The 25,672-nt window shown below is 58.0% G+C and overlaps 3 protein-coding genes across 4 annotated transcripts; 2 read left to right on the forward strand and 1 right to left on the reverse strand.

Annotated features, from left to right (window-relative positions):
- The first annotated feature begins 4,977 nt into the window (after nucleotides 1-4,977).
- EFNA1 (ephrin A1) lies at nucleotides 4,978-10,787 on the forward strand. The gene is made up of 5 exons (XM_035009746.1): nucleotides 4,978-5,182; nucleotides 8,352-8,647; nucleotides 9,537-9,602; nucleotides 9,740-9,790; nucleotides 9,953-10,787. Exons 1-5 carry the CDS (start codon nucleotides 5,091-5,093, stop codon nucleotides 10,063-10,065), a joined length of 618 nt encoding a protein of 205 aa, XP_034865637.1. The 5' UTR covers nucleotides 4,978-5,090; the 3' UTR covers nucleotides 10,066-10,787.
- A 927-nt stretch (nucleotides 10,788-11,714) lies between these two features.
- Nucleotides 11,715-14,090, forward strand: SLC50A1 (solute carrier family 50 member 1). Its single transcript, XM_035009747.1, has 6 exons — nucleotides 11,715-11,869; nucleotides 12,169-12,246; nucleotides 12,381-12,504; nucleotides 13,080-13,241; nucleotides 13,500-13,619; nucleotides 13,704-14,090. Exons 1-6 carry the CDS (start codon nucleotides 11,790-11,792, stop codon nucleotides 13,803-13,805), a joined length of 666 nt encoding a protein of 221 aa, XP_034865638.1. The 5' UTR covers nucleotides 11,715-11,789; the 3' UTR covers nucleotides 13,806-14,090.
- A 434-nt stretch (nucleotides 14,091-14,524) lies between these two features.
- Nucleotides 14,525-15,108, reverse strand: DPM3 (dolichyl-phosphate mannosyltransferase subunit 3, regulatory). Of its 2 annotated transcripts, none has more exons than XM_035009749.1 (2): nucleotides 15,050-15,108; nucleotides 14,525-14,877 (listed from the first exon to the last, which is right to left on the reverse strand). In XM_035009749.1, the coding sequence occupies exon 2, from the start codon at nucleotides 14,870-14,872 to the stop codon at nucleotides 14,594-14,596; it is 279 nt and encodes a 92-aa protein (XP_034865640.1). In that variant the 5' UTR covers nucleotides 14,873-14,877; nucleotides 15,050-15,108; the 3' UTR covers nucleotides 14,525-14,593. The 2 variants fall into 2 exon arrangements, with proteins under 2 accessions (XP_034865640.1, XP_034865639.1); XM_035009748.1 differs by having other exon boundaries at nucleotides 14,981-15,066.
- Nucleotides 15,109-25,672: the final 10,564 nt, after the last annotated feature.

The raw sequence follows: 25,672 nt of genomic DNA on the forward strand, positions 1-25,672 counted from the left end.
CTCTCGCACTCTTGGTCTCTCTCTCTCAAAAAAAATAAATAAAATCTGGGGCGCCTGGGTGCTCAGTCGTTAAAGCGTCTGCCTTTAGCTCAGGTCATGACCCCAGGGTCCTGAGATCGAGCCCCGCATCGGGCTCCCTGCTCAGCGGGAAGCCTGCTTCTCCCTCTCCCACTCCCCCTGCTTGCGTTCCTTCTCTCGCTGTGTCTCTGTCAAATAAATAAATAAAATCTTTAAAAATAAATAAATAAATAAAATGAAATACTAATCTGCTTATGTTTCCTACTCAAGTATCCGGGAGCTACAGAACAATGCTCAAGATCCTGAGCATGGATTCAAGGCCACTGGTAACATGGCACCCAACCACCTTCGCTCTCCTCTCCTGCCACCCCCCCAGACCCATTCTCTTTGCAGCTACCCGAGTAATGGTGCACACCCTCCCATCCCTCTGAATGTGAGTGCCTACTTATCCTCCAAAACCCATTTCAAACATCCCCTCCTCTGTGAAGCCCTCCTCACCCAAATAAACCTTCCTTCCTCTGGGAGCCCCCAGCCTGTTGTCTCACGCCAGCATTACGTTCTTAGCCTATATTCTACTTATATATTTGCCAGTAGGCTCAATGACTTTAGGGCGAGGATATACTCCAGAGCCCCCCGCACCTCCCGGCACAGTGTTTGACAGGAGGGATTGGTCAGGTTTTGGGGGAAAAGGCAACAGTACAAAACACCTTCTGGTGCTTTATGTGCAGAAACCACAATCCCATCCTCCTTAGCCCTTCCTGCTCCATGTCCTGCTCACCCCCCTTCCTGCCCGGCCTCCCCTCCCCCCCCATTGCCCATCCTACTGAGCCTCCCCCGCAGTGGGCACCCAAGGGAAGAACTCCACCTTCTCTCTGAGTGGGCTGCCCACCCCACCCCACCCCCACAACTCTGGACTTGGATTTGGGGGAGGGACAGATCCATGAGGTTCTGGTCACCTTGGCCCTCAGTAAGAGAATTGCACCAGTGGTCAGAAGAATCTGGCTTCCATTTGGCAATATCAAACGCATTTTCTCACATCTGCGATATCCTCCAAAATCTAAGAAAGCAGATATCCAGATTTCATGTAAAACGTAAGCTCCACAAGAGCAGGGTCCCCGCCTATTGTCCTGCACTAAGCCCCCAGCCCCCATCCAGAGCCCCCATCTGGAGTGGGTGCACCATAAACGCTTGTTGAATGGAAGTCAATCTCAGGATCATCTGTAGGTTCTAAGAGGGCAATAAGCTCTGCTCAGCAACTGAGGAGTGCTTGAGTGTGTGCATGCTTTTATTTCTTTCCACGCAGCCTCATTACACAGGCAGACTCTGAGACACTCACTTAATGAAACATTATGCTGCCATTAAAAATATTGTTTACAAAGAGTTTATAACATGCAAAATGTCTTCTGTTACAAAGCTAAAAGGGAAAAAAGGAATTAACAATAGACATGAGTCATATTTATCACACCATCTGAAAGCAAGCAAAGTTTCAAGCAAGGGGGGGGCCCGGAAGGCACAAAGACGCTAGCAGTGCCTGGCGCTTCCCCAGCCCTCATTCTCCTGTTCTCTATTTTCCAACTTGTGAAAAATATGCACACATTACGAATAAAGTGGGAAACATACCCCTTATTTTCCAAAAGAACATGGACAGAGCGGACAGCCCCCTCCCGCCTCACCCCATTGCCCTCGGGGCTGCGCCGGGTTAGACAGCGCCTGGGGACACGGTGACCCTGGCCTTCCCCACCTCAAACCACAGGGTGCTCAGCAAGGGAGTGGCAACCAAGCAGCTCGGCCTGTTCCAGACTGGAAAGGGCGCCTCGAGGAGGGAGGGCGCCGCCCCCGCAGGTGGACAGCGCCTCTCTCCAGAGGCGGGGCCTGCCCTGGGGCGCTCAGAGGGCTAATCCTGTAGCTCAGGAATTCCCAAAAAGGACTCGCTCCGGAATTTCCCAGCCGGGCAGACAGACAGACAGCCAGCCACCGCAGACAGCTCCCCCACTGAGCACAGATGTTCGCCTGGGGGTAGCGGCGCTGAGAGCCAACACAGACGCACCACTCAGCGGGGACAGGCCGTCCAAGGCGAGCGCCAGACAAGAGCCGCCCGGGCAGGCTGGGGCTGGGACGGGGAGGCCGGCGAGGGCTCCCCTGGATCGCGCGGTGCCTGCAGGCCTCCTCTTGGTCCAGCAGGCGTCGCCGCGGCTCTAGGGGCGGCGGGGCGAGCGAGGGCCGCGGTGGGACTGCCGCCGGGGCTACAGCCCCTATCGTTTGTTGTATCAATGGTGGCTTGTCTATCATGTCCCCTACTGGCCTGGGGGCTTCCCAAGGGCAGGAATTTTATCTTAGACTCACCCTAACCCCGGGTGCCCGTAACACCCGCACCTGAGGTGCCCCATCAAGTCTGACAAACGACCCCCGACGCACAAATACCGGATCGAAGAGTGACGGGACCAAAGCCTGAAGTGAGAATACTGGGGACAGCGCCAAGCCGGGGAAGGCCCCCCCACCTCTTCCCCACCCGGCTCGCCCCAGCGCGGCCCCAGCCCTAGACGCAGGCAGAGCGGGAACCGACGTGGCCCCGCCGGGCTGGGCTGAGCGCGCCCGGACCTGCCCGGCCGAGCGGAGCAGCCCAGGGACCCCACACGTTCCCGCCCCCAGCCCCCGCGGTCGAGAAACGCGGGATGTGCCCCAAGCCGTCTCCTGCTGCGGGTAACCCAGGGCCGCCCTCTCTGAACAGCTACCACCAGCCGTCCCCTCCTAACCCTCTCCCGGTTTCTTTTCTTTTCTTTTCTTTTTTAAGATTTTATTTATTTATTTATTTATTTGAGAGAGAGCACATGAGAGGGAGGAGGGTCAGAGGGAGAAGCAGACTCCCTGCCGAGCAGGGAGCCGGATGCGGGACTCGATCCCAGGACTCCAGGATCATGACCTGAGCCGAAGGCAGTCGCTTAACCGACTGAGCCACCCAGGCGCCCCCGGTTTCTTTTCAGAGCAGTCAGTCCCGCAGAAGCTCGGCCCCTTCACTCCACAGCGATTTCACTCCCTCCACGAACACGTACGGACCCCCTGCCACGTGCGCCAGGTGCCGGGCAGGCGCGGGCGATGCCGCCGCGGACTGACACCCTGCGCTCGGCGAGCTGCGATTCTCGGGACCCCCGAGCGGGGATCGGGCGATCTCGCCAGAGGCACGTAGGAGGCCCACACCCAGGTGTCCTCCCAGGTGAGCGAAGCGCGCGCGAGGCGCCGCCCTGGGGCTGGTGGGCGGCTGGACTTCGGACCCGCGGGAGCTGCGGGCCTCACGTCTGCAACCGCCGAGCTGGGCGCGGCCGGGGGGGGGGCGGGGGCGCCGGGGGAGGGGTGGGGGGGCCCGGGGCGTGCGCCGAGCCGGGCCGGACCCAGACACTCGGTTACGCTCCGGAGGTGTTTACAGTCCGCGGGGCGGGTCTCGCCTCCCGCCGCCTGCGGCCCTCGGAGGCCAGCGCTGGCCCTCCCCGCCCCAGGCTCCTCCCCCGAGGGACCTCTGCGCCCGGCTGGCAGTGGCGTCGCGGCCGCGTGTAATTACAGGCGCTGTCGCCAGGCCCGGCCGTAAAAGAGGAGGATGAAACGGCCTGGGCTGCAGCGAGCGGGGCCCGAGGCGGCCGGGAGCCCCGCGTCTGCGGCTTCCCGCGATGCGCGGCGCGGGGAAGGGCCGGCCCGGGAGGCGCACACGCCCGCAGCGCCAGCCGCGCGCAGACAGCCGCGCTGTGACACGCAGAATCCACGAAACGCACGCAGGCACACGGCCTCGGGCCTCCCGCTGCAGACGCGCACACGAGCCTCGGCAAACACCTGTGCCCGCTCGCGCCAACCCTGCTCCAGACGGCAGCAGATGCCGGCGGGGAGCAGGGCGGGGGCGCCACGTCCAGCGGTGCGAGCGCCTGGCGAGGGGGAGGGGCCCGCCGGCCCGGAGCCCCGGCGGCCGCGGGGCGAACCCCCGCCCCTCCCCACGGGCCCCGCTCGCCGCTGCACGTCTCCCCGTCTAGACACGCCGTTCGCAAACATTAGCACACGGACGCCAGAGCTGCACGCGCCTCCGCACACGCGGCTGTGAAGCTACACACACATGCCTTCGCACTCGCGCGCCACCACACGTATTTACCCATGTCCGATGCACATGTGGGGTCACAGTTTGCCACCCTTGGTGAATGCCGATTCTCACAAGCCCCTTCGCATCGTACACACGTGCGTTCGCGCCCGCGCGCGCGCGCACACACAAACACGTCCTTAGCGCCCTTTGGCGCACGCGAAGCGAGCGAGAGAGAACGCCCTCGGACCAGGAGCCCGAGTGTCCCTCCCTCGCGCTGTTAACGACGGGCAGAGGCGCCCTTGGCCCCGGCCGCACACGTTACACACTTGGTCACAAGGGTCGCACTTTATTCCCGGCATCCAGGCGATGACACAATCTCCCGAACAAAGACAACATTGACAAACCCAACAAAAACAAACAGCCGCGTGTGTGGGGAGGGGCAGCCGAGCGGAGTCCGGGAAAGGCGGGTGGGAGGAGAGTGAGAACGCGGGCGCCCGAGCCTGGGTGCGCTAGGCTCGGGAAAGGTGCGGGCCCTGTCGACGACTTTGCACCCGCCAGACCCGCGCGCGGCGCCGCACAGCCGGGTCCCGCACCGCGCGTTCGCAGACCTGCACGTGCGGCTCGTTCCCTTCTCCCGCACGCCACTGAGCCGGGGGACACAGACCCAGCGCCCCGCACAGGCCCACGGGGCCGCATGCAGACCCACAAGCGAGCGAACTCGCGGCGCAGAGCACCTTCGTCCCGGCAGACGCTTAGATCCCGCTCCGCTCGCCTGCCCTCCCCTCCTCCACCTCCCAGCCCCCAAGCCCCGGGGCCGCCGCGCTCCGGGCGGGGCGGGCCGGGGCGGGGCCGGGGGCGGGGCCGCCGGTGGGCGGGGCTGGCCCAAAAGGCGGAGTCGCCCGGCGGAGGGGCCAGAGCTGTGCGCGGGGCCGAGTGCGCCGCTGAGACAGCCCGCGGGAACCCGGACCCCGAGGAGCCCCCCTCGTCCTCGCCCGGCCTGGCCAGGCCCTGCGCTATGGAGTTCCTCTGGGCCCCGCTCTTGGGTCTGTGCTGCAGTCTGGCCACTGCTGACCGCCACACCGTCTTCTGGAACAGTTCAAACCCCAAGTAAGCCCCGAGTCTCCGGCCGGCAGCCTGGGCGCCCGGTTGGCACTGCCCAGCCCCTAACCCCTCCTGCCCGGGTAACTGTGCCTGCCAGCCCCTGACCTGAGTCTTGGGGCGGTGACCAGAGGCGGGAGGGATTCCGTAGACTTTTTCCCCCGCACTTCTCCCCCATAACTGGGAGTACCCCACCCCTGGGCAGGAACCTGTCCGTGACTGCTTGCACAGGGTTCTTTCTGCCCTTCCTTTCCGTCTCTCTGGTACCTCTGTTACTCTGAAGTGAGGGACCCTTGCTGAACAGTTCTGCCGGCCAGGGCTCTTGTTCTAGGCCCTTCCACCACAAAAGCTTCTGTGTGTCACTTGGACATGTGCCCACCCGGACAGGTACCTGATGTGACATCAGGCGTAAGCAGAATGCTCATTGTAATCCTGGGAGGACCCCTCAGGAGGGACCTGGCCTTCTGGCTTTAAGCGTCTGCATTCTGTGTTTGAGATGAGCCTGGAAAGCTTCCCTCCACACACAAGGGATCTTCCGAGGTGGCACGAGTGGGGCACATGCTGTGTGTAGATAGGCTGAGGGAGGCACCTGTTTAGGAGATTTGGGGGGGCGGGTAGGGAGGGCATGGGAAAGGTTCAGAAGGAGTGGAAAGGGTTAAAAGGGTGACAAAGGGCTCTGGGCAGGAAGGAGTTAATTTCTCCTGGGCAGGTTTAGGGCTGGGAGGCAAATGGTACTGGGAGGAAGAAGCCCCGTTGGACCCTTTGTTCTTGCCCTTGAGTTTTTGAAGTTATGGGAACAATATTTGTGGGAAAATGGGGGAGGGGGGTAGGGTGGAGCAGGGAGAGGAGGTCTGGGCAGCTTGGGGTCAGGAAAAACACTTCACTCAGCTTGGCCACCCGCAGCCCTAGCACGCCAGCCCCCCACGCCCCTTGAGAAATGTGTTGTGCCAGCTTCCTTGGACCCTGTGGCAACATTGCCTGGTGGGGGGTCTGTGGGCTGGGGCTTGTGGGCCGGGGAGGGAACAGCCAGCTGCCAACGCAGGAGGCCAGTGCCCTTTTGCCCATTGGCCACAGGGGCAGCCCGGTCAGCCCCCTCCACCTCACTGCTTGCTTCCTGTTCTTTACCTCCTTGATCCAATCTTGTCCTAGTGGGAGAGAGCGAAGTCCCTGTTTATGCCCATGCCAGGTGTTGGCTGGAGGAGGAGGAGGGGCAGGAAGCCATGAGTAGGGAGGGGGGAACCTGGCCTTTTCCGTTCCCAAGCTCCCAGATTTCCTCTCTTTCAGGAAGGAGCCTCTTCCTTGCCCCCCCCTCCGCCTTCCCTGACGCCGCTGCTGCCCCCCTTTCCCAGACGGGGAGCCAGGGTCAGAGGAGCCTAAGTGGAACAGATTGTACTGGGGGGGGAGTAATGGGTGCCCCCACCAAGCACAGCTTCTGCCCTGTCCATCTGGCCACACGTGCGCGCGCGCGCGCGCACACACACACACTCCACCATCCCAGGATTGAAGAGAAGCCAGCCAGAGTGCAATGCACAGGCAGCCGAGCTGGCCCGCTTGCAAGCACAGATGAGGTGGCGATGAGCTGGGCGGGGGTGAGGCTGGCCTGGGTGACTCAGGGTAGTGGGCATCGGCGGGATCTCCAGGTCCCAGGCGGGGGGGGGGGCGGCTTGGGGAGAAGGGCGGGGCTGCCGTGAGCTGGGCGCTGGCCTCGCGGGTGCTGGAGGGGCACGTAGCCCACCCACTCAGACCTGCCAGCTCCTTAGGCCTGGGGGACCGAGCCCGGGGCAAGTCCTGGCATTGGGGTCTGGGGGGCCACGCACATTGGACAAGGTAAACGTTCACAGGTTCTCATGAATGCTGGGGCGGGTGGCAGAGGTGGATGAGGAATGAGTCAGTGCCCGTCACGGGAATGGGGGAAAGACGCCAGGCCGAGAGCTGAAATACCTGTTTGAAATGGCTTCTATGTTTATCTCTCCAGAGAGGAATTTTAAAAGCCTCTCCCTCGCTCGCGCGCTCCTCCTCCCCTCCCCCTCCTCCGCCCCAACTCCCTCCTCCACCCCCACCCCCCCGGGGGAGGAGCCCGGGGTAGCCAGGGCCGAGAGCTGGCAGGCTGCCCTCAGGCCGGGCCGCGGGGGGGGGGGGGGGGGATTGTCCCGCGGACGGGGCAGGGGGTGCCCACCCCAGGGGCCTCGCGTCCGAACTCCTGCCCTCCCCCCACCTGTGCCGGAGCTTCGGTTGGCAGCCAGCACTGCTGAGTCTGGCTGGCAGCGCCGGGGAATTTAGAGTCGCTGACCAGCTCGGAGGGGGCGGGAGTGGGGGTGGGGGGGAGGCAGCTCCCCCGCCAGGACCCCACCCCGCCCCCCGCTGGAGCCAGGTGTCTGGGGCCGCCGGGCTGGAGCCCGAGGGGCCTGCGGGAGGGAGCTGGCTGCCCCTGGGATCGCGGGTGGGAGAGGAGGCCTCCCACCGATAACTCCAGCAGCTCTGGAGCTCCTTCCTCGGAGGTGAAGTGTGGCTTTGGAGGTAAAGGGACTGGGAGGTTTGGGGTGCTTTGGGAGAAGGGGACAAGGAGGCCTGAGCCTAAACTGGAGGAGCTAGAAGGGGGATTTACTGTGGGCCTGGTGTGCTGGGGGCGGGAGTGAATGCACTCAGGGGCTCAGGGGAAAGGCCAGGAGTGAGGGACCCCAAGCTGTAGATGTGCTGGGGGCTAAGAGCAGGTAAGCGCAGCTAGGAGAGCAGGGGTTCCTAGACCCCCATTGCAGTATGCCCACAGGCTGGGAGGGTCTCAGATTGAGGGCTAACAACATTTAAAGGAGTAACTGGGAGAACAGATTTGGGGAAATGCTCCCGGGAGAAGAGCAGGATGAGTGACCTAAGGACACAGTCAGTAGCCCTTCCATGGGTAAATGTCTGGGGCTTATGCAAAGTGCTTTGGTACCTGAAGGATACTAAAGTGGGCACTGTTCAGAGGATGAACTAGAGGTAGTGATGGGAGCAGGCGTGTGTGAAGATGGTGTAAAGATACTGAAGAGGTCAAGATCAGTAAATATTGGGAGTTGAGATTCTTGAAGAATCTTTGTGGGGGTCCAGTGTGAAATGTGGGGGGCCAGGAAACATTTGGAAGCTCGCAGCCCTAGCCGGGCTTCCCGGTGATGGCCTGCTTCCTCCCGCCCTGCACACGCAGGTTCCGGAACGAGGACTACACGGTGCACGTGCAGCTGAACGACTACCTGGACATCCTGTGTCCGCATTACGAGGATGACACCGTGGCCGACGCCGCCAGGGAGCGGTACACCCTGTACCTGGTGGAGCGCGAGGAGTACCAGCGGTGCCAGCCCCAGTCCGAGGACCAGGCTCGCTGGCGGTGCACCCAGCCCAGCGCCAGGCACGGCCCCGAGAAGCTGTCGGAGAAATTCCAGCGCTTCACGCCCTTCACCCTGGGCAAGGAGTTCAGGGAGGGGCACAGCTACTACTATATCTGTGAGTCCTCAGGGCTCGCACACGGGCCGCGGGGACCGGCCCAGAGCCGCACACAGCCCCTCCCATCCTGAATTGTTTTCACGCGTTCACATGACAAGCGTGGAGTGAGCTTCTGCTGTGCACGGGGCACTCTGCTTGGCACGACAGGCACAGAGATAAATAAAACTCCGTAGGGCCCCTATCCTCCAGGAAACTGGAAAGCGACGCACACGGGGGACTCACCTTAGCACAGCACGATATGAAGACACGGACACAGGGGCCTTGGGAGAATGACGTGGGTAACGGCCAGGCTCCGGAGGCTCAGAGACGGGCTCCTGGGGAAGATGACCCAAGAGCTTAGGACAGGCAGAGACGCTGGCCAGGCACGAGGGGACATGTGCAAAGGGAGCATGACATCTTCAGGGAACTCTATATGGTTCAGTCTGGCTGCAGTAGGAGGGACCCTGGAAGTGGGCAGAGGTGGACAGGGCACATCATGGGGGCCTCGGAAGTGCTAAGGAGTTTGGATTTTGTCCTAAGGTAGTAGAGAAGCACTCGTGGCTACAAGAGTTAGAAAATCTGCTGGTCAGTGGGGCCTAGGTAGGGGGAACGTAGTGTGAAGGCCTCAGCCAACTTCGGGCTGGGAAGAGCGAAGGATGGACTGTGGCAAGAGGACAGGGTCTGTGTGCTTTTACCGCCACCTCCAAAGCCAAGGGTCATTGCAAAGAATGGGAGGTTGAGCGTGAGGCAGAAAGCGGGCAAACGACAAGGAAGGTGAGAATCACAGATGAGCAGGAAGAGAGGGGCTCAAGTGAGCAGGGCCTGAGAGAGGAGAGCCAGAGGGTTTGCACTTGTATTTTCTCCCAACAAAGGATCCTCTCTTAACGCTCTGCGCGGGTTTGTCTTGCAGCCAAACCCATCCACCACCAGGAAGACCAGTGCTTGAGGTTGAAGGTGACTGTCAATGGCAAAATCAGTGAGTGTCAGAGCCCTGTGAGCCTCCTTCCTCCATCTGTTTGCGGGGCCTGGGCTAGTGACCTGGGATGGCAGGGAAGTTCCACCTGCCTGCCTCCCCAGGACAGTCCCTGATCGGCCACCGCCCTTGCCTTTCAGCTCACAGTCCTCAGGCCCATGCCAACCCACAGGAGAAGAGACTTCCGGCAGGTAGGTAGCCAGAGCAAGTTGGGCCTGGGGTCTGCTTACAGAGGTTGGGTACAGAAGGTGGCTTCTTTGCCAGGTGGGGGCTGGGGAAACCTCATGGAGCTGACGGCCAATGCCAGCAATAGGGCTGCTCACCTTGGGGGCGCTGGCCCTCTCATCTTGCAGATGACCCAGAGGTACAAGTTCTCCATAGCATCGGTCACAGTGCTGCCCCCCGCCTCTTCCCACTTGCCTGGGCTGTGCTGCTCCTGCCATTCCTGCTGCTGCAGACCCCATGAAGGGCTGTGTGCCACATCCAGCCTAAGGACCGGACCGGGGCTGAGGAGGCGGGGCGGGGCATCCCTCACCTGTCCTGGGAACCATTCCCACCACATGCACAAGCTGCCATTCAGCAGCCTCAAAACGGGTCAGGATTAAGGGTTTCAACCCAAAGGAGGTCAGCAAGCCTGGCAGTGCCATCCCTTCCTCCACCCTGAGGGACAAAGAAGTGGGGACAGTCCTTTCCCCGCCATTCCTGCCCTTAAGCCAAAGAAACAAGCTGTGCAGACGTGGCTTCTTAAGGAGGGCACCGTGGGAGCCAAACTGGCAGGGGCCTGCGGTCATGCAGATGGACACTGAGCTTGGCAGAGATGCCCCTCCCGAGAGAGCCAGGATGCCTGGATGAACTGACTGACTGAAAAGCAGGAGACAGTTCCATGCTTGGGAGCCAGAGACCGGGAGAGGCGGCATGCTTGGGCTGACCCAGCATCTCTCCCGAGGCTTCCGGAAGACTTTGAAGCTGCCGTGGAGAGTTTGTAGCCAGGCACCACGTCCTGTCCCATCTGGGGCAGCACTGCCCAGAGCGGTGCCCGCAGGGGGCTGTGCCACCCTGTGCCTGGAGTGTAGCTGCAAGGGCAGGACCCACGCATACAGGATCTGTATATAAACTTGATGTGTGTCTGCTGATTTCTACAACTGGAGTTTTTTTATACAAAAAAATAAAGCGATGTGTTTATTTGGACATGCTTGTCTGCCCCCCCCCATCCCCCATCCTAATTTAGGACCACTGGGTCCCTGCCACGTGCTAGGCTCTGTGGGACACCAGGCAGCACCTGGGTTTAAATTTTCTTCCTTCCATCTGGAAAGAATACACGCCCCTCACTAGCACCAAAGGGTGGGGTGCTTCCTCCTCTGAGCGCCGCACTGCGGTCTCGGGGGCTCCAGGCTGCACTCCACTCCCGCATCGCGGGGCTTTGGCAAACCGTCCGGTTGCTCCTGCTGTTGGGTGCATCGGGGAATACCAGCCGAGGCACGGCAGGCCGCCTGGTCCCACAGACCCGGCAGCCGGGGCAGCCGGGGCAGCCGGGGCGTGCGGGCTGTGGGCTGTGCGAGGCCGCAGGGAGAGTCCCCAGCAGCAGGTCCTGTCGGTTGGACTAGGGCGTCAGTGACAGGTGCTCCAGCCGATTGGCCCAGTCGCCCAAAGTTGGCAGTGTGGCTGAAGGCGGAGGGCGCCTGACAGACTGGTGATTCCCGGCCAGCCCACTTATTTAGGGGAGACACTGGGAAGAGGCTTCAACAAACCGGGGAAAAGCCTGGGCAGGTGAGGTTGCGGTCGGGGCCTCCGGGGCGGGAAATGTCCAGCAATTAAGGCCGGCCACGACGGCTCAGGGCAAGAGACTTGAGGCTGGGGTCCGGGTGAGCCAAGGGGTAAGCAGAAAGGGAGGAGCGGCGGGTGCCCGCGGCCGGTCCGCGGAGCCCGGGCTGGGTACCCGCCAGGACCTGGAGAGGCCACATCGTACCAGGCCTCCGGCGCGCCCGGACCGGCAAGGGTGGGGCCTGGTGATCGGGGGCGGGACCTGGTTCCGGCAGGACGCCCGCGGGGGCGGGGCTGCGGGTCCATTTCCGGCGGACGGCGGCGCGCGGAGGGGGCGGGGCTCCGGCGCGGGGGCGGGGCTGCGGCGGCGCGGGCTCTGGCCCAGCAAGTGGACGCCGGCGCTGCGCCGCGGATCCGTCGCAGGGGGAGATGGAGGCTGGTGGCGTGGCCGACTCGCTCCTCTCTGGAGCTTGCGTGCTCTTCACCCTCGCCATGTACTCCACCGGCCTGTGAGAGCGCGGCCGGGCTAGGCTGGGGCAGGACCTGGAAGTCAGGAAGGGAGAGAGAGGGAACAGAGACGTGGCCGCAGCTCCAGGCTGCACCCGGAACCTGGGTCAAAGTGGATTCGGGTCGAGGGATCCGGGGCACAAGGGCGAGGCTGGGCACTTGAGGGACAGGCCAGAGAGCTGAGGGCGGGGCTGGGACCTGCAGTTGTCCGGGGACGACCACAGGCATCAAGGATCTCGACTCCCCAGCAGCCCGGTTCTCCCTTCCCATCTCTCACCTCTGCTTTCGGGACCCGTTACAGCTCGGACCTCAGGCAAATGCGGATGACCCGGAGCGTGGACAGTGTCCAGTTCCTGCCCTTTCTTACCACGGACATCAAGTGAGAGGGGCGACGTTTGCGGCGGGAAAGGTTGAGGGAGGTGGGGAGGTGGGAGGAGGAACGCTGAAGAGGCCCCTTGGGTCCCCTTCCCATCCTCATCCCCGTGGTGAACGACCCTCCTGTCCACCCTGCAGCAACCTGAGCTGGATGAGTTACGGGGCCTTGAAGGGTGACGGGACCCTAATCTTTGTCAACGCCACGGGTGCTGTGCTTCAGACCCTGTATATCTTGGTGTATCTACACTACTGCCCTCGGAAGGTAGAGACCCTCCCTTGGACCCACATCTGCTGCTCACCTGCCATGCTGGCAGAGTCAACACTGCTTCCTAGAAGATTATGATAGGCTGGCCATTGCCACTTTTTCCTGGAAGGCCCCTCCAGCCTTGCAGTCCTCCTTCCTCCGTGAAGCCAGCCTCTGACACCCACACATTGGGCACCCCCCCCCCATTTCTGGCAAGCTGGTAGTTCTGCCTAGCCTGATGGTGCCTTGCTGCTCAACAAGCTGAGAGGAATGGGCTTTTGTCTCTGATAGTTCCTTCAGAGTCAGCGCCAGTGCCTGAGAAATGAGTTGATTAGCTGTGCTTCCCCAATCCTACCAGCATTTAAGTTCCTACTGTGTGTACCAAGTTCACACCAAAAACAAAAGCAAAACGCTTCTCTCCTAGAAACCTCTAGTGTTGTGGGTGGATGGGACATGTGTTTGTCACTGGTGGGAAAGAGGCTGCAGCAACTGCTATACTGAGGCTTAGCCCAAGGTCAGCTCCCCCACTGGAGCAGGAGAGTCCGAGAGGGCTCCTGAAACATCTAGCAGTATGGCTGCTCTCTCCCCTGCAGCGTCCGGTGCTCCTTCAGACTGCAACCCTGCTGGGGGTCTTTCTCCTGGGTTTTGGCTACTTTTGGCTCCTGGTGCCCAACCTTGAGGCCCGGCTTCAGCAGCTGGGCCTCTTCTGCAGTGTCTTCACCATCAGCATGTACCTCTCACCACTGGCTGACTTGGTGAGTCGGGGGCTGTCCAGGGAAGTGGGGGAGATAAGACGGGTCAGGGTCCCATAGCCAGAGACTGTATGTAGCTTACACTCCAAAGGAAGATCCTGGAAGACAGGGCAGTAGAGGTAGGTGAGTGGGAGGCAAGAGGACAAGGCTGGGTAACAGAAGATCAGAGAGGATGTTTGACCTTTTTTCTGAGGACATTCTTAGACAAGTGGGAGCTCTGGGATGTGTCTGGGATAGGGGTCTTTCATCCTTTTTCTGTAGGCCAAGATCATTCAGACGAGATCAACCCAGCGTCTCTCCTTCCCACTCACCATTGCCACCCTCCTCACCTCTGCCTCCTGGACCCTGTATGGGTTTCGGCTAGGCGATCCCTACATCATGGTAAGCCCAACAGAGAGGGATGGCTGACAGGTGTGTAAGGTGGAAAATGAGCTCCTCTCCTCATAGCAGCCCTTGTGATTTCAGGTGCCCAACCTACCAGGGATCCTCACCAGCTTCATTCGCCTCTGGCTTTTCTGGAAGTACTCCCAGGAGCAAGACAGGAACTATCCACTCTTGCAAACCTGAGGCAGTTCACCTGACCACTGGGCACCTAATGCCAACCTGCTACCAAAGAGAGCTCCTTGCAGCTGTTCCTGCTGACCAGCTCCATGAGCACAGTGGGTTGTCGAAAAGAAAAAGATAACTCTGAGACTTGAGGGACCAAAGAAAGCGTTTTGCTTGGAAGATTGACCGGGACTTGGGAGATGAATCACTTATTTTTTATAGATTATATTTTTTAATTGTGGAGGTTGTGGTGAAATCCTTAGAATGTGCCTTAAAATAAATTGTTCCTTACCCCTGCCCATAAAAGCTTAGTCTCTATCTGGTGATTCTCAACCTGCCTGCTTGGTGAAGGGCAGAAGTGCACTGCCTGATCCACAGTTGCTCACGGGCTGGGGTTGGCTCAGAGGAGGTATTTGAAGGAACCACGAAGTCGGAAAGACCTAGGAAGGCCTTCAAAGAACAGAGCCTGGGTGTTACGAAGAACAGAAGTTAAGACTTCAAGAAGTCCTTCCTGAGAGGGTTAAAAGGACCAAGAAAGTGAAATGACATTCCATCTCGAGAGACCTTGAGAAGGGGTCTTTGCCTCCTTCGGAGCAGAAAGGAGGAGGGACACAAGCAAGGATGCAAAGATAAAAGCGGAGATGACCTCAGGGAGGTGGCTCGCCCCCGCCCCCACCCCCCGCTTCCCCACAGCCGGGACACAGAATCCCCAGTTCCCGCCCTCCATAAACAAAACAAAGTTAGAAAATAAGCTGCTCTTTAATGGGCGGCGGGAGGAAAGGCTGTCCGGTGGGAATGGGGTTGGGGTGTCAGAAGCGCATCCCCCTGCGGGCTAAGTCGGCTCGGGCCTCCTGGATCTGGCTCTGCAGCTCGCGCGCGGCGTCCTCACAGTCGTGGAAAGTGGCCACGCGGTAGCCCACGGTGCCCAGGGCATAGCAGCCGGCGGACACCAGCAAGTAGGCCGGCAGTGGCCACAGCACCTCCCGGCATGACGAGGGCAGCTCCAGGCCCAGGGCTCCCGTGGTCAGGGCCGCCCAGGTGGAGCCCAGGAGCGCCAGTCCCCAAAGCCACTGCGCTAACTTCGTCATGGGCACTGCGGGGAGAGAAGGCAGAGCTCGCGGCCCCTTCCGCCCCGCTACCCCCCTCCATCGGAGACCAGTTCTCTGTCCCCCTCACCCGCCCTCCGTATCACCTACCCTCGGGGCCGCTCCGCCGCCGCTCTCGCCCGGCTCGCCCCCCGCTTTCGGCCCTCAGCCCGCACTCACCCGCGCCGCCGTCTCCCCTGCCCGGCGCAGCTCCGACGTCAGCGTCCCGAAGGCCTCTCGGCTCGCGCGGCTTTCTGGGAGTTGTAGTCCTCGCGGCGGCGGCGCGCTCTGCCTCGCGCGGCCTTCTGGGAGTTGTAGTCCCCGCGGTGGCTCCCGGGGGAGTGGCAGCCGCCGCCCGCGTCTAGACTGCGTTCGCAGAGCCTCCGACGGCGGCCCGAGTGCCCGGGGCTCCCGTGCAGCGCTGTCCGTGAGGACCCCGCTCCACGCTGGCTGGCGTCCTGCTGAGGACGCCCTCAGACTTTGCGAGAACATGGGAATGTAATCTGGGTCCCCCAGACTTTATTCACGTATTCTTTCCTTCACTGCAACGTTGCCTGGTCACCGTCATAGCCTTCGGAGAAATGCAGCGGTGCAGACACTCGGCCCCAAAGCGGACGCCGTGACCGCTGACCGTGACGCCTCGAGATAGCTGTTAGAACAGAGGATGTCCCCCTTTAACAAAGACCCGCAGCGGAGCAACAGTGCAGCTTGGAGCCCGAGGAAGAGGGGCTCTGGGAGGGGTCTTGAAGGAAAGAAAAGTGAGTTTAAGGTATTGAGAGAGGAGTTTTAGGCATGAATTCATGGTAGGTACGTGGAAAACCAAGTAAGGGAAAAGTCGGGCAATTACCAACATCGGGGAAAAGACTCACAAAGGAAGGGCGCGGACAAGAGCCTGCCTGGCAAGGGTCTCCCTGGACATCACTGCCGCTGATCAGCACGCAGCTGCGAGAGAGCAGCCCCCGGGGGAACCGCGGGCCACTCCCCGTACAGGGGAAACAGGGCCCTTACAGGAGGTGGGGAAGGATGTGTTTGACAGGTTCGAGCTCAGCGGGAGTGTAAGAAGGCATCAGCAAGCCTGGGCTGAGAAGTGGACTAGGGTCCACTTGGTAACTACAAAATTAAGATAATTAATTTTAGAGAATTATGCAATAGATAACTGCTTAATTAAGATAAACATAGAGTGCTGTGTCCAGACGCCTCCACGTGAAGCTTTGCAGGAGGTTGGAAATGGAGACTGCTTCTCTGTGTCAAAGTAACCTGCCTGGCTCAGACCTCCAGGCCAGAGTGGGATGTTCAGTTCTCACCGATTGATTTCAAATCGCAAAGTGAGTGCCTGCATGATTTTAGAGAAGGAAGTTTCTCAGTCTCATGTCTTTGATGTTAATTAACAAAAGCGGTTTTTACAGATTCACATAGTCTTAGTAAGGACATTACATAACTCAGCTGTGAAGACTATTTTCACAGCCCGAATAATGTAAGCACTGATACTGAGTTAAGTAAACATTGGGATGTATTTGAATTGAGTGGGTGGGGGAGGGGAGGCTATGAGGAGCCTCATGGATAAAGAGAACCATAGCCTCATCTTCCATGGCAGGTGGTCAATTATATCTAAAATGGAAGAAATGAGGGGCGCCTGGGTGGCTCAGTCATTAAGTGTCTGCCTTCGGCTCAGGTCATGATCTCAGAGTCCTGGGATTGAGCCCCGCATCGGGATCCCTGCTCCACGGGGAGCCTGCTTCTCCCTCTCCTACTCCCCCTGCTTGTGTTCCCTCTCTCGCGCGCGCTCTCTCTCTCTCTGTCAAATAAATAAATACAATCTTAAATTTAAAAAAATAATAAAATGGAAGAAATGAAATAATAATATGAGCACACTACTAAGAAATATGAGGTGTACCAAGGAAGCAGCCAAGAATCCCAGGAGGGGCTTACAGAGCAGCACGTGCGGAGTTCGGAGAACTGGAACAGGGGACTGGTATTTTTCATTAAGTGCCTTTGTAAAACTAGTTGGCTTTTTAAACTATGTAAATTCTTTTGTTAAAGTAAAAAGACAAAATAAAAACATTTTTAAAAATTTGCTATATGAGGGGCGCCTGGGTGGCTCACTTGGTTGAGCGTCCAACTCTTGATCCCAGCTCAGGTCTTGATCTCAGGGTCATAAGTTCAAGCCCCCCATGTGGAGCCCACTTAAAAAAAATTGGGGAGGCGCCTGGGTGGCTCAGTCAGTTAAGCATCTGCCTTCAGTTCAGGTCATGATCCCAGGGTCCTGAGATCTGGCTCCCTGCTCAGCAGGGAGCCTGCTTCTTCTTCTCCCTCTGTCTGCAGCCCCCCTTACTTGTGCTCTCTGTCAAATAAATAAGTAAAATCTTAAAAAAAAAATTTTTTTTTTGCTATATGAACTTCGAAGCCCCACTCTACTCGCTTCCCCATTCCATCGAAAACCCTACTGGTTGCTCACCTGACTTCCAGACTTCTAGCACAGTTCAGTGGATGGATGTCAGCTTTGTAGATCCAGAAATTCTATTTGGTCATCCACAGTAGACCTGGCCCTGAGAGATTACCACTCCCCAGAACAGTTTTTGGGGAAAGATAATGAGAAGGGGCTTGCCCTACAACACAGAAAGATAGATAATAAATTATAGCATTATAATAATAATCAGCAGCCAAAGAATAAACATTCATTGAAGGGCTATGATGTGTCGTGCCCTATGGCACACTGTCGTGTTTAATTTTCACAGAATGCAGCAGTAGGTACTTTTCTATCGCCGTATATTAATGAGGCAGCTAGAACAGACAGATGGTGACTGGTAAGTAACTTGCCCAAGATCCTGCAGATAGTGAGTAGCAGAGCTATGCCATCCTTCTCGAGGCTTGGTGCTCAGTGCCTGGTCCAGGAAGGGGCAGAGAGGGATCATCATGTCAACTGACATGCACTGATTGACTGCCTGCCTTGCGCCAGGCACTTTGCTGAGCACTTTATGTGCCTGATCTCATTCAGTCTTCACAGCCACCATTTGAAGTGGGTACTATTATCTCCACTTGACAAATGAGAACACTGAGGCAAACCCCACATAATGTGACTTCTGAGCTTGCCAACTCTGCCATCCAGTATAGCACTTCTCTCCCTAGGTCAGTGGAACAGAATAAAAAGTGAAGAAATAGATTTTAAAAATATACCAGTTTAGCATATAATAGAGATGGCAACTCAAGCAAGTAAGGGAAGATGGATGATTTAAAAACCATTTGCAACTAGCTTACCATTTGCAAAAGTAAATTGTTATTACACCTTATTCCAAAATGAATTCCCAGTGCATTAAAAAAAAAGCAAACAAACCATAATGTGAAAAGTGAGACCATAAATATGCCATAAGAAAATGTGGGCTCATATTTCTCTGTGTTCCACTCAGGCTTCGTGTCCTCCAAGGTTGCAGGGTTGGCCACCATCCTCCTCCTCTGAGCGCCCAGATGGTCTTGATAGACAGCACTAAGCATGATGATCTGCAGCGTTTTTCTTTTTCTTTTTTTTTTTAAAGAAAGGTTTTTTTAATTTTTTTTATTTTAAAGATTTTTATTTATTTATTTGACAGAGAGAGACACAGCGAAAGAGGGAACACAAGCAGGGGGAGTGGGAGAGGGAGAAGCAGGCTTCCCGCGGAGCGGGGAGTCCGATGTGGGGCTCGATCCCAGGACCCTGAGATCATGACCTGAGCCGAAGGCAGACGCTTAACGACTGAGCCACCCAGGTGCCCCTCTGCAGCGTTTTTCTCTCCCTGCATGCCCTGTCCAGGGACATTGTGGCTCCAGGACCAAGCACAGTGAGAGAAATCCAGCAGGGCTTCTCTAAATGTAAAAACGAGGGACAGAGGGAAGGACAGGTTCATGTCTGATGGTCTCTAGCGAGACGGACCCAGCTCTCCTGGTTCCATGAACTAGAACTACTCCAGAGACTCCCACCGGCTGGACACAACGTCCTTGGCCTTGGATAGTGCTCAGCAAAGCCAGCAGATTCTTACAGTCCAGCTCTTTTCTCTTCAGTCTTTTTGCAGACCATCCCTCTTTTGCTGCCACAGGACACACTACATGTGATTATAGCAGGGTATGAGAGGCAGTATGGCTCGGGAGATAAACGTTCGGGGGCTTAGGGGCGCCTGGGTGGCTAAGTTGGTTAAGCGCCCGACGCGTGATCTCAGCTAAGGTCCTGATCTCAGGGTCATGAGTTCAAGCCCCAAGTTGGACTCCACGCTGGGCATGGAGCCTATTTAAAAAAAAATAAAAAAGTGTGGGGTTTTAGAGCCTGGCTGTCCTGAGGTTGGGTCCTTGCTCTTTCTTTTCCTTAGCTGTATGAACTTGGGCAAGTAACATAATGTTTCTGGGCCTCAGTTTCCCCGCCTAAATAGTGGAGCCAATAGCTGGTCCTCCCTCCTGGGGTTGCCCTGGAGATGAGAAGAGCTAATATAGGTAGTATGCTTACAACAGTGTGCGGCATGTGGGAAGCATGCATTGGGAGTTAGTCCCCCTTATTGTTATGCTGTCATTCGTCACCTTTTAGGGCTGAGGACACCCCACAGCACCTCCCCAGCCTTCCCACCATCTTCTGAAGTAAGTTACTTCTGGGGATGGCTCAGCTCATGTTTGTGGGGATTTTCGGCTTTTGCAAGCTTTGGTGTCAGAGAAAGACAAACTCCAAATCTGGAAGCCCTTATTCAACAGTGCACCAAGGATGAGGATGGGGGGATATGCAAAATGAGACACCACACAGAGGAGGGTTGACTTCCAGGGGGAAGGCCTCACAGAGGCCCCGAAGCCCCAGCTGATACTGGAAAGATGAGTGAGAGTTGTTCAGGTTGGGGGGCGGCATGCATGGCCCAGGGAACCCTGAGCAAAGCCCAGATGCGGGGAGTAATCCTCTGTGGCTGTCTCTTGGACAAAGACCGCTTCGTGGGGGAGTGGCAGGAGATGAGGCTGGAAAAGCAGACCAGGGCCAGGCTACTAGAAGCCCCTTGAAAGTATTTGTATTGTGGGGCAGGCTGTTGGTCCCTGAGGTCGGTGTCTTCACCCCTAGAAGAGCGGGTGGCCCCCATGTGTGCCTGAGTGTCTGGTGTAAGGCAGTCTAGTGTTCTGGGTGCCTACAATGCCAAGGTGATTCCTGGGTCCTTGGGGGAGGCCCCACTTAGGTTGCATGGCCTCCATCCCTGTCCCGAGGGCCCCCACAGCTCCACAGAAGCAACAGGACAGACACACATGTAATTAACCAAAACACACCCCACATCACAGCCAGGCTGGAGGGGGACAGAGATCAGAGATGGCGCTGCTGCTCGGACGGAGGAGGGGCTGGCGGCGTCAGGGTTTCCCAGAGAAGGTGAGCCGAGCAGAAGATGCTAGCCTGAGGGAGGAGGTCCCCAGGCACAGGCTGGGCTGCAGAGAGAAATACTTGGCTGATCCTGGGCATTCAGCAGTTTGGAATTGATGCAGGGTGGAAGGTGAGTTTCAGCAAAGAGTTCAAAATGGGACCACGGCGTGTGGCTCAAAGAATTTGGAGCATATTTAACAAATGTGTGTCGAGCCGTGTTCTAGTGGACAAACCAAACTCCCCGCTTTCAAAGAAGCATTCCATGAAAACGGATAAATTTCCTGCTTCAGTGAAGTAAGTGGTGGGAGACAGACAAGAAACAGATCAGTATTTAATGTATCAGGTAAGAGTGGCCCTGGGAGGGTAAGGGGCAGAGGGGTGACGGAGGCCTCCCTGGGAGAGGCGTCTGCATGGACACCTGGATGAAGGCGAGAACCGTGTCCAGGCACCGCTGAGCGGCGGCGGCGGCCAAGCTGGGAGGAGCGCGAGCCCACGAGGTGGGAGGAGGTGGGGCCCGAGGCCAGGCGGTAACCACTGCCTCAGCAGCATGGCCAGCACCAGTGGGTCTGAAGTTCAACTGCAGCCCTGCCTTCATTTATCAAATTGGTGGGTTGTTGTTTTTTTTTAACTTTTAAATAATCTCTACACCCAACATGGGGCTTGAACCCATAACCCCAAGATCAAGGGTCGCACACTCTACTGAGCCAGCCAGACTCCCCTTCATTAACATCTTGAGCAGCTTATTTTAAGCTCTCTTCCGTCTTACCTCATTTCATTTCACTAAAATGGGTGTATCAGTCAGGGTTCTCTAGAGAAACAGAACTCATGGGATGGACATATGTATGCAGGAAGAGATTTATTTTAAGGAATCGGCTCATGCAATTACAGTGGCTGGCAATCCCAAATCCACAGGGTCTCACTCTGTGAAAACTTGACTTCCAGGGCATCTGGGTGGCGCAGTCAGTTGAGTCTCTGACTCTTGGTTTCGGCTCAGGCCGTGATCTCAGGGTCGTGGGGACGAGCCCCGCATTGGGCTCCACGCGCAGTGCAGAGTCCGCTCCAGATTCTCTCTCTCCCTCTCCCTCTGCCCCTCCCCCTGCATGCATGCCCTCTCCCTCTCCCTCTCTCAAATACATAAATAAAATCTTTAAAAAAAAAAAAACAACCCACAAACACAAAACCCTTGACTTCCTCCTCCCTTGGTGGGGAGTGGTGGGCAGAGGGCCAGGCCACAGGGCAGGGGAACACAGATACCCCCAGGCACCCTCCAGGCTGGAGCCCCGGGGCAGCGCTGGGGTTGGGGGTCAAGTCTGAAGGCCAACGGCTGCTGTATTCCTTCCAGGTCTGGGGAGGTCAGTCTTTGGTTCAAGGTAAGAGTTGAAATCGAGAATATCTGTAAAGCACGGAGGACGCCGCCTGGCAAGGTGTGCATCCTCGTCACTTCACGGGGACGCTTGTCCAACGCCCTGCAGGACGGCGCCTGTGCTCTCTGCTCAGCCCCTCCACCGCGGCATCTCCTTCTTTACCACAAGCTGAGGCAGGTGTTACTATCCACATTTTCCAGCCGGGGAACTGAAGGTGCAGAGAGCTCACTCAACTTGCCAAAGGACCTTCACCAGGTAAGGGTTCAAAGCCCAAACTAGAAGGCAGGTCAGCCTGAGTTCAAGCCCCAGGCCGTCCCACTGTCCCACGTCCTGTCTGGAACCTGGAACTCTCTGAGTCACAGAGGCTGGAAATGGGGGCTGGAGGCTGAGGGCAGGAAGTGGGGGAGGCTGGGGGGGTTATTCCCAGACACTCACACACCGGTGTATGCGCCCCTCAGTCCCAGAAATGCCCTGGAAGCAGCCGGAGGTCAGCCCACAGCAGCTCTTGGCCCAGAAGAGGGGTATGCGGGAGGTTGTTCTGTGCGTCCTGCACCCCCCACCCCGGACAGTGCGGCTTCACCCTAAAATGGGCGGGCGACCCCCTGCTCTTCCAGCCTGAGGGAAGGGGAGTTCTCAGAGGAGAGTTCCTCACAGGCCCAGAGGCCATTTGGCTGAGGTCTGAGCTCCCAGGGCTTCACACTGAGCCCGGGATGCTCTCTGCACAGCATGCTGGTCACACCACTGCCCCTGACAGGACAGAGAGGAGGAATACACCGTACAAGGGACTCAAAGCGCTGTTAGGGAATCTCCAAATATATACAAACATAGAAACAACCAAACAATGAATCTGAGATGCCCATTATCACAGGGCTTTCTATTATAAGATAGGGCCTGCAGTTGCCCGTGAAGGAAAACTTCCTAAAAATCCTGTAATAATCTTGTTACTAACATGATTATATCATATTGTAATTTTGTGTTAAAAAGTGTTCATTTGGGGCGCCTGGGTGGCTCAGTCGTTAAGCATCTGCCTTCGGCTCAGGTCATGATCCCAGGGTCCTGGGATCGAGCCCCGCTTCGGGCTCCCTGCTCGGCGGGAAGCCTGCTTCTCCCTCTCCCACTCCCCCTGCTTGTGTTCCCTCTCTCGCTGTCTCTCTCTCTGTCAAATAAATAAAATCTTTAAAAAAATAAAAAATAATAAAATAAAAAGTATTCATTTGTTAAATGCAAACACTTCAAACATGTTTCCATTTTTCTTCATCTTAAGGCTTATCTGGAGCCTCAACAGACATGAGGGACCTGTGTCCCAGGGGGCAGCTGTGAGCCCCTTGGGCCCAGGTGGAAGAGAGCTGGTTGGAGGGAAGGACGCCCAGCCCAAGCCCTCGGTTGCAAAGGCTAGGGAGAGGGGGCTGGGGAGAGGGGGCTGTGGGGAGGGGGCTGTGGGGAGGTGGCGGGGGGCAGGGGCCTCTGGAGCTTCCTGCCAGGCTTCGGCTGTCACTCCAGGTGATGCAGGGGCCTCCCTCTGGGGCCACCAGGGGCTTCCCTGTTTGTCTCTCTAGGAACCCAAGCAAATAGCCTTTCCAGCACAAGGTCTGTGTGGCCAGGTTGCTCAAAGCCCCAGGGGGCTGGGGAGGTAGGGTTTGGGGCAGGATCTTGGCCCCCTGCCCCCTGAGGAATTTCTACTCTGCTGGGAGCGAGGCAAAGAAAGGTACCTGAAACAGAGCAATTAAGTGCCACCAACCGTGCCTGCACCAGGGTTCCAGCCATTGTTTGCTTAGGAGGCGGCTCAGTGACTGACCCTAAGTCAAGAAGGAGCGTGCACGGGGCAGGCCAGCCCTGAGGCCCCCCGAGGGGGCAGGGCCTCTGGCTTCCCATTCTTTTATGGTTCCCACAGTGCCCAGGGCCTTCTCTGCTCACAAAGAACTTCAATGCTGGCTTTTGACGGAATCTTTCCCCTTTGTATCTGTCTCTGCGTCTCCCAGCATCTCTGTCTCTACAAGTCTCTGGCTCTCTCTTGTTTCCCAACATCCTTCCCGAGCCCCTGGGGAGCAGAGCTGGGGGGCCGGGCAGTGGGAACCAGACTGCGTCCTGTTCTCACCAAGGACAATAAGGGCCGGAAAGGGCTGGAGCCAAGGCCTGGCGCGGACTCCCTTGCTCCCTGCCTGTCCTGGGCACCCCCCACCCCCCAGTCCAACCCCGTGGTGCCCCCTCCCTCCAGTGCCAGTCTGGGAGGAATCTAGCCTCTGCCAGGGGTTAGGGAGCTCTCTCACACCCCCTTCTCACTGCCCTCCTCTCTGATAGCATCACCTCCGGCCCCAAGACCTGTGCCTCTGGGGCCAGGAGCTGCTGGAGTGTCCTCCCCGGCCTGGCTCCCCACACATCTAGGGCCCCCTCCCCCTGTATTATTTACTCCTGTTTCCGGAGCTGGTGACAGTGCTGGCGGGTGGGTGGGTGTCAGGGCCACGTGTGAGGGAGCAGGAGGAAACATCTGGCTTCCTTCTGTCCTCCAGGGGCCACCACCTCTCTCTCCCCCAGGCCTCCAGCCGCTGGGGTGGAGTGGAGCCCAGGAGAGCAGGGGCCAGGAGGTGAGCGCCTTTGCCCCTCCCACCTCCAGGCCTCCAGAAGCCATGATGGCCTCACGCACCCTTACTTAATGATGGTTATTAGTGGGTAGGATACCCCTGCCAGGGCTAATTGGTAGGTTAAGTCCGCAACATGCAACTAGGCACCCTGGAGATAGGCCCCAATCTGCCTTGTAAATGCATCTGTTCCCTGAGGAAGGGGTCATTATTCCTGAGCCACTCACTGTCCCTGGTGTCTACGCAGTGGGTGGCAGGGTGCTCAGATCGCTGGGCCTGACCCCTGCTCTCCAGCTCTTCCCCACCCTTCCCTAGCCTGGCCCTGCCCAAACTCTCATCTAGAAGCCAGGGTGCCCTCAGGTGGCCAGATAACCCCCACCCTGGGTGTCTATGCTCCCTTGGCTGGGACCTGGCCCTCTGCCCACAGCTCCCACCCCAGTTAGGAGGAAGTCAGAGTCTGACAGAGGGAGCCCTAGAGCCAACTCAGCCTCCCCTTAGATCCAGGGTCCATTTTGGACAACTGGTCATCCTCCCCCAAAGGGTCTCACATACCCCAAGCCCCTAACCATCACTAGGTAAGTTAGAGCCTGGAGTTGCCATTCCCTCTCAGGGAGGCTCTGGTGTCCCTTGAACGCTCTTTGCCTCCACTCCCAGGGACACTTGCTTCAGACTCCAGCTCGAAAGGGGCCAGTCCTTCAGGGTCTCCCAGGCGGGCTTCCACCCAGACTTGGGCCAGAACGGTGAGACCCAGCCGCAACCCTCCCTAGCCCTCAGGGCAGGCTTGACCTGCAGATTCGAGCTCGTGGCACCCTCTGCAGGCATCCTGGGCACACTGCACAGCACTCCCCCAAGCTAGGGACTGAGGAGCATGGGGTCTGGGATTCCCGAGTGGATTGGAGTGGGTGGGGTGGTCCTCTAATTAGAGGGAGGGGGCTCTAATCCTTGACCAGAACTCCTTCGATTCACTTCTTCATCTCCACTGGGACTTCATCCCTACTTAGACACATCCCATGTACAGTATTTTGTTGCCAGAGGGCAGGTTCTGCCCACCAACCCAGGTCTTCACTGCCCACGATCAAGCACTGTGCAGGATACAAAGCTGACCACGGCGCTGTGCAAACCCTAAAGCCCATGCCATCCAGCAGAAAGGAAGGTGCTCGGGGCCCTCAGAGGACAGAAACTCTGGACAGAGAGGCACCCCTCAGGGCAGAGCACAGAGGAGGACCTGAGAAGCCACATCATTCCCATCAAGGTTGGCTCCACAGCCGATGGCTTTGTCCCTATTGTTCTATATGCTTTGCTAAAGCGTAGCAAGGCCCTATCTATTGGCTACAAGCCAGAGAAGAGAAATGGAGGCACCTGAACAAAGAGGATGGGGCAGGGATCAACCTTGGAGTCTTTCTAAACCCAGGTTATCTGTCCATGCTGGAGCTGAACAGATGGGTCCAGGAGGGCAACATCAGTAGGGACCTCCCTCCCAAGGACGTGGAGCAGAAAGGGCAGGAGGCTTGTTTGC

Source organism: Mirounga leonina, unplaced genomic scaffold (assembly GCF_011800145.1).
Source record: "Mirounga leonina isolate KUSES-001 unplaced genomic scaffold, KU_Mleo_1.0 Mir_154, whole genome shotgun sequence".
Lineage (NCBI taxonomy): Eukaryota > Metazoa > Chordata > Mammalia > Carnivora > Phocidae > Mirounga > Mirounga leonina.

Bases quoted from the DNA above. Each gene is read 5' to 3' on its own strand.
- EFNA1 (XM_035009746.1), top strand. From the start codon at position 5,091: ATGGAGTTCCTCTGGGCCCCGCTCTTGGGTCTGTGCTGCAGTCTGGCC. The intron at 8,648-9,536 runs GTGAGTCCTCAG...TTTGTCTTGCAG, and splicing joins GCACAGCTACTACTATATCT to CCAAACCCATCCACCACCAG. The intron at 9,791-9,952 runs GTAGGTAGCCAG...CTCATCTTGCAG, and splicing joins GGAGAAGAGACTTCCGGCAG to ATGACCCAGAGGTACAAGTT.
- SLC50A1 (XM_035009747.1), top strand. From the start codon at position 11,790: ATGGAGGCTGGTGGCGTGGCCGACTCGCTCCTCTCTGGAGCTTGCGTG. The intron at 11,870-12,168 runs GTGAGAGCGCGG...GACCCGTTACAG, and splicing joins GCCATGTACTCCACCGGCCT to CTCGGACCTCAGGCAAATGC. The intron at 12,247-12,380 runs GTGAGAGGGGCG...TCCACCCTGCAG, and splicing joins TTTCTTACCACGGACATCAA to CAACCTGAGCTGGATGAGTT.
- DPM3 (XM_035009749.1), bottom strand. From the start codon at position 14,872: ATGACGAAGTTAGCGCAGTGGCTTTGGGGACTGGCGCTCCTGGGCTCC.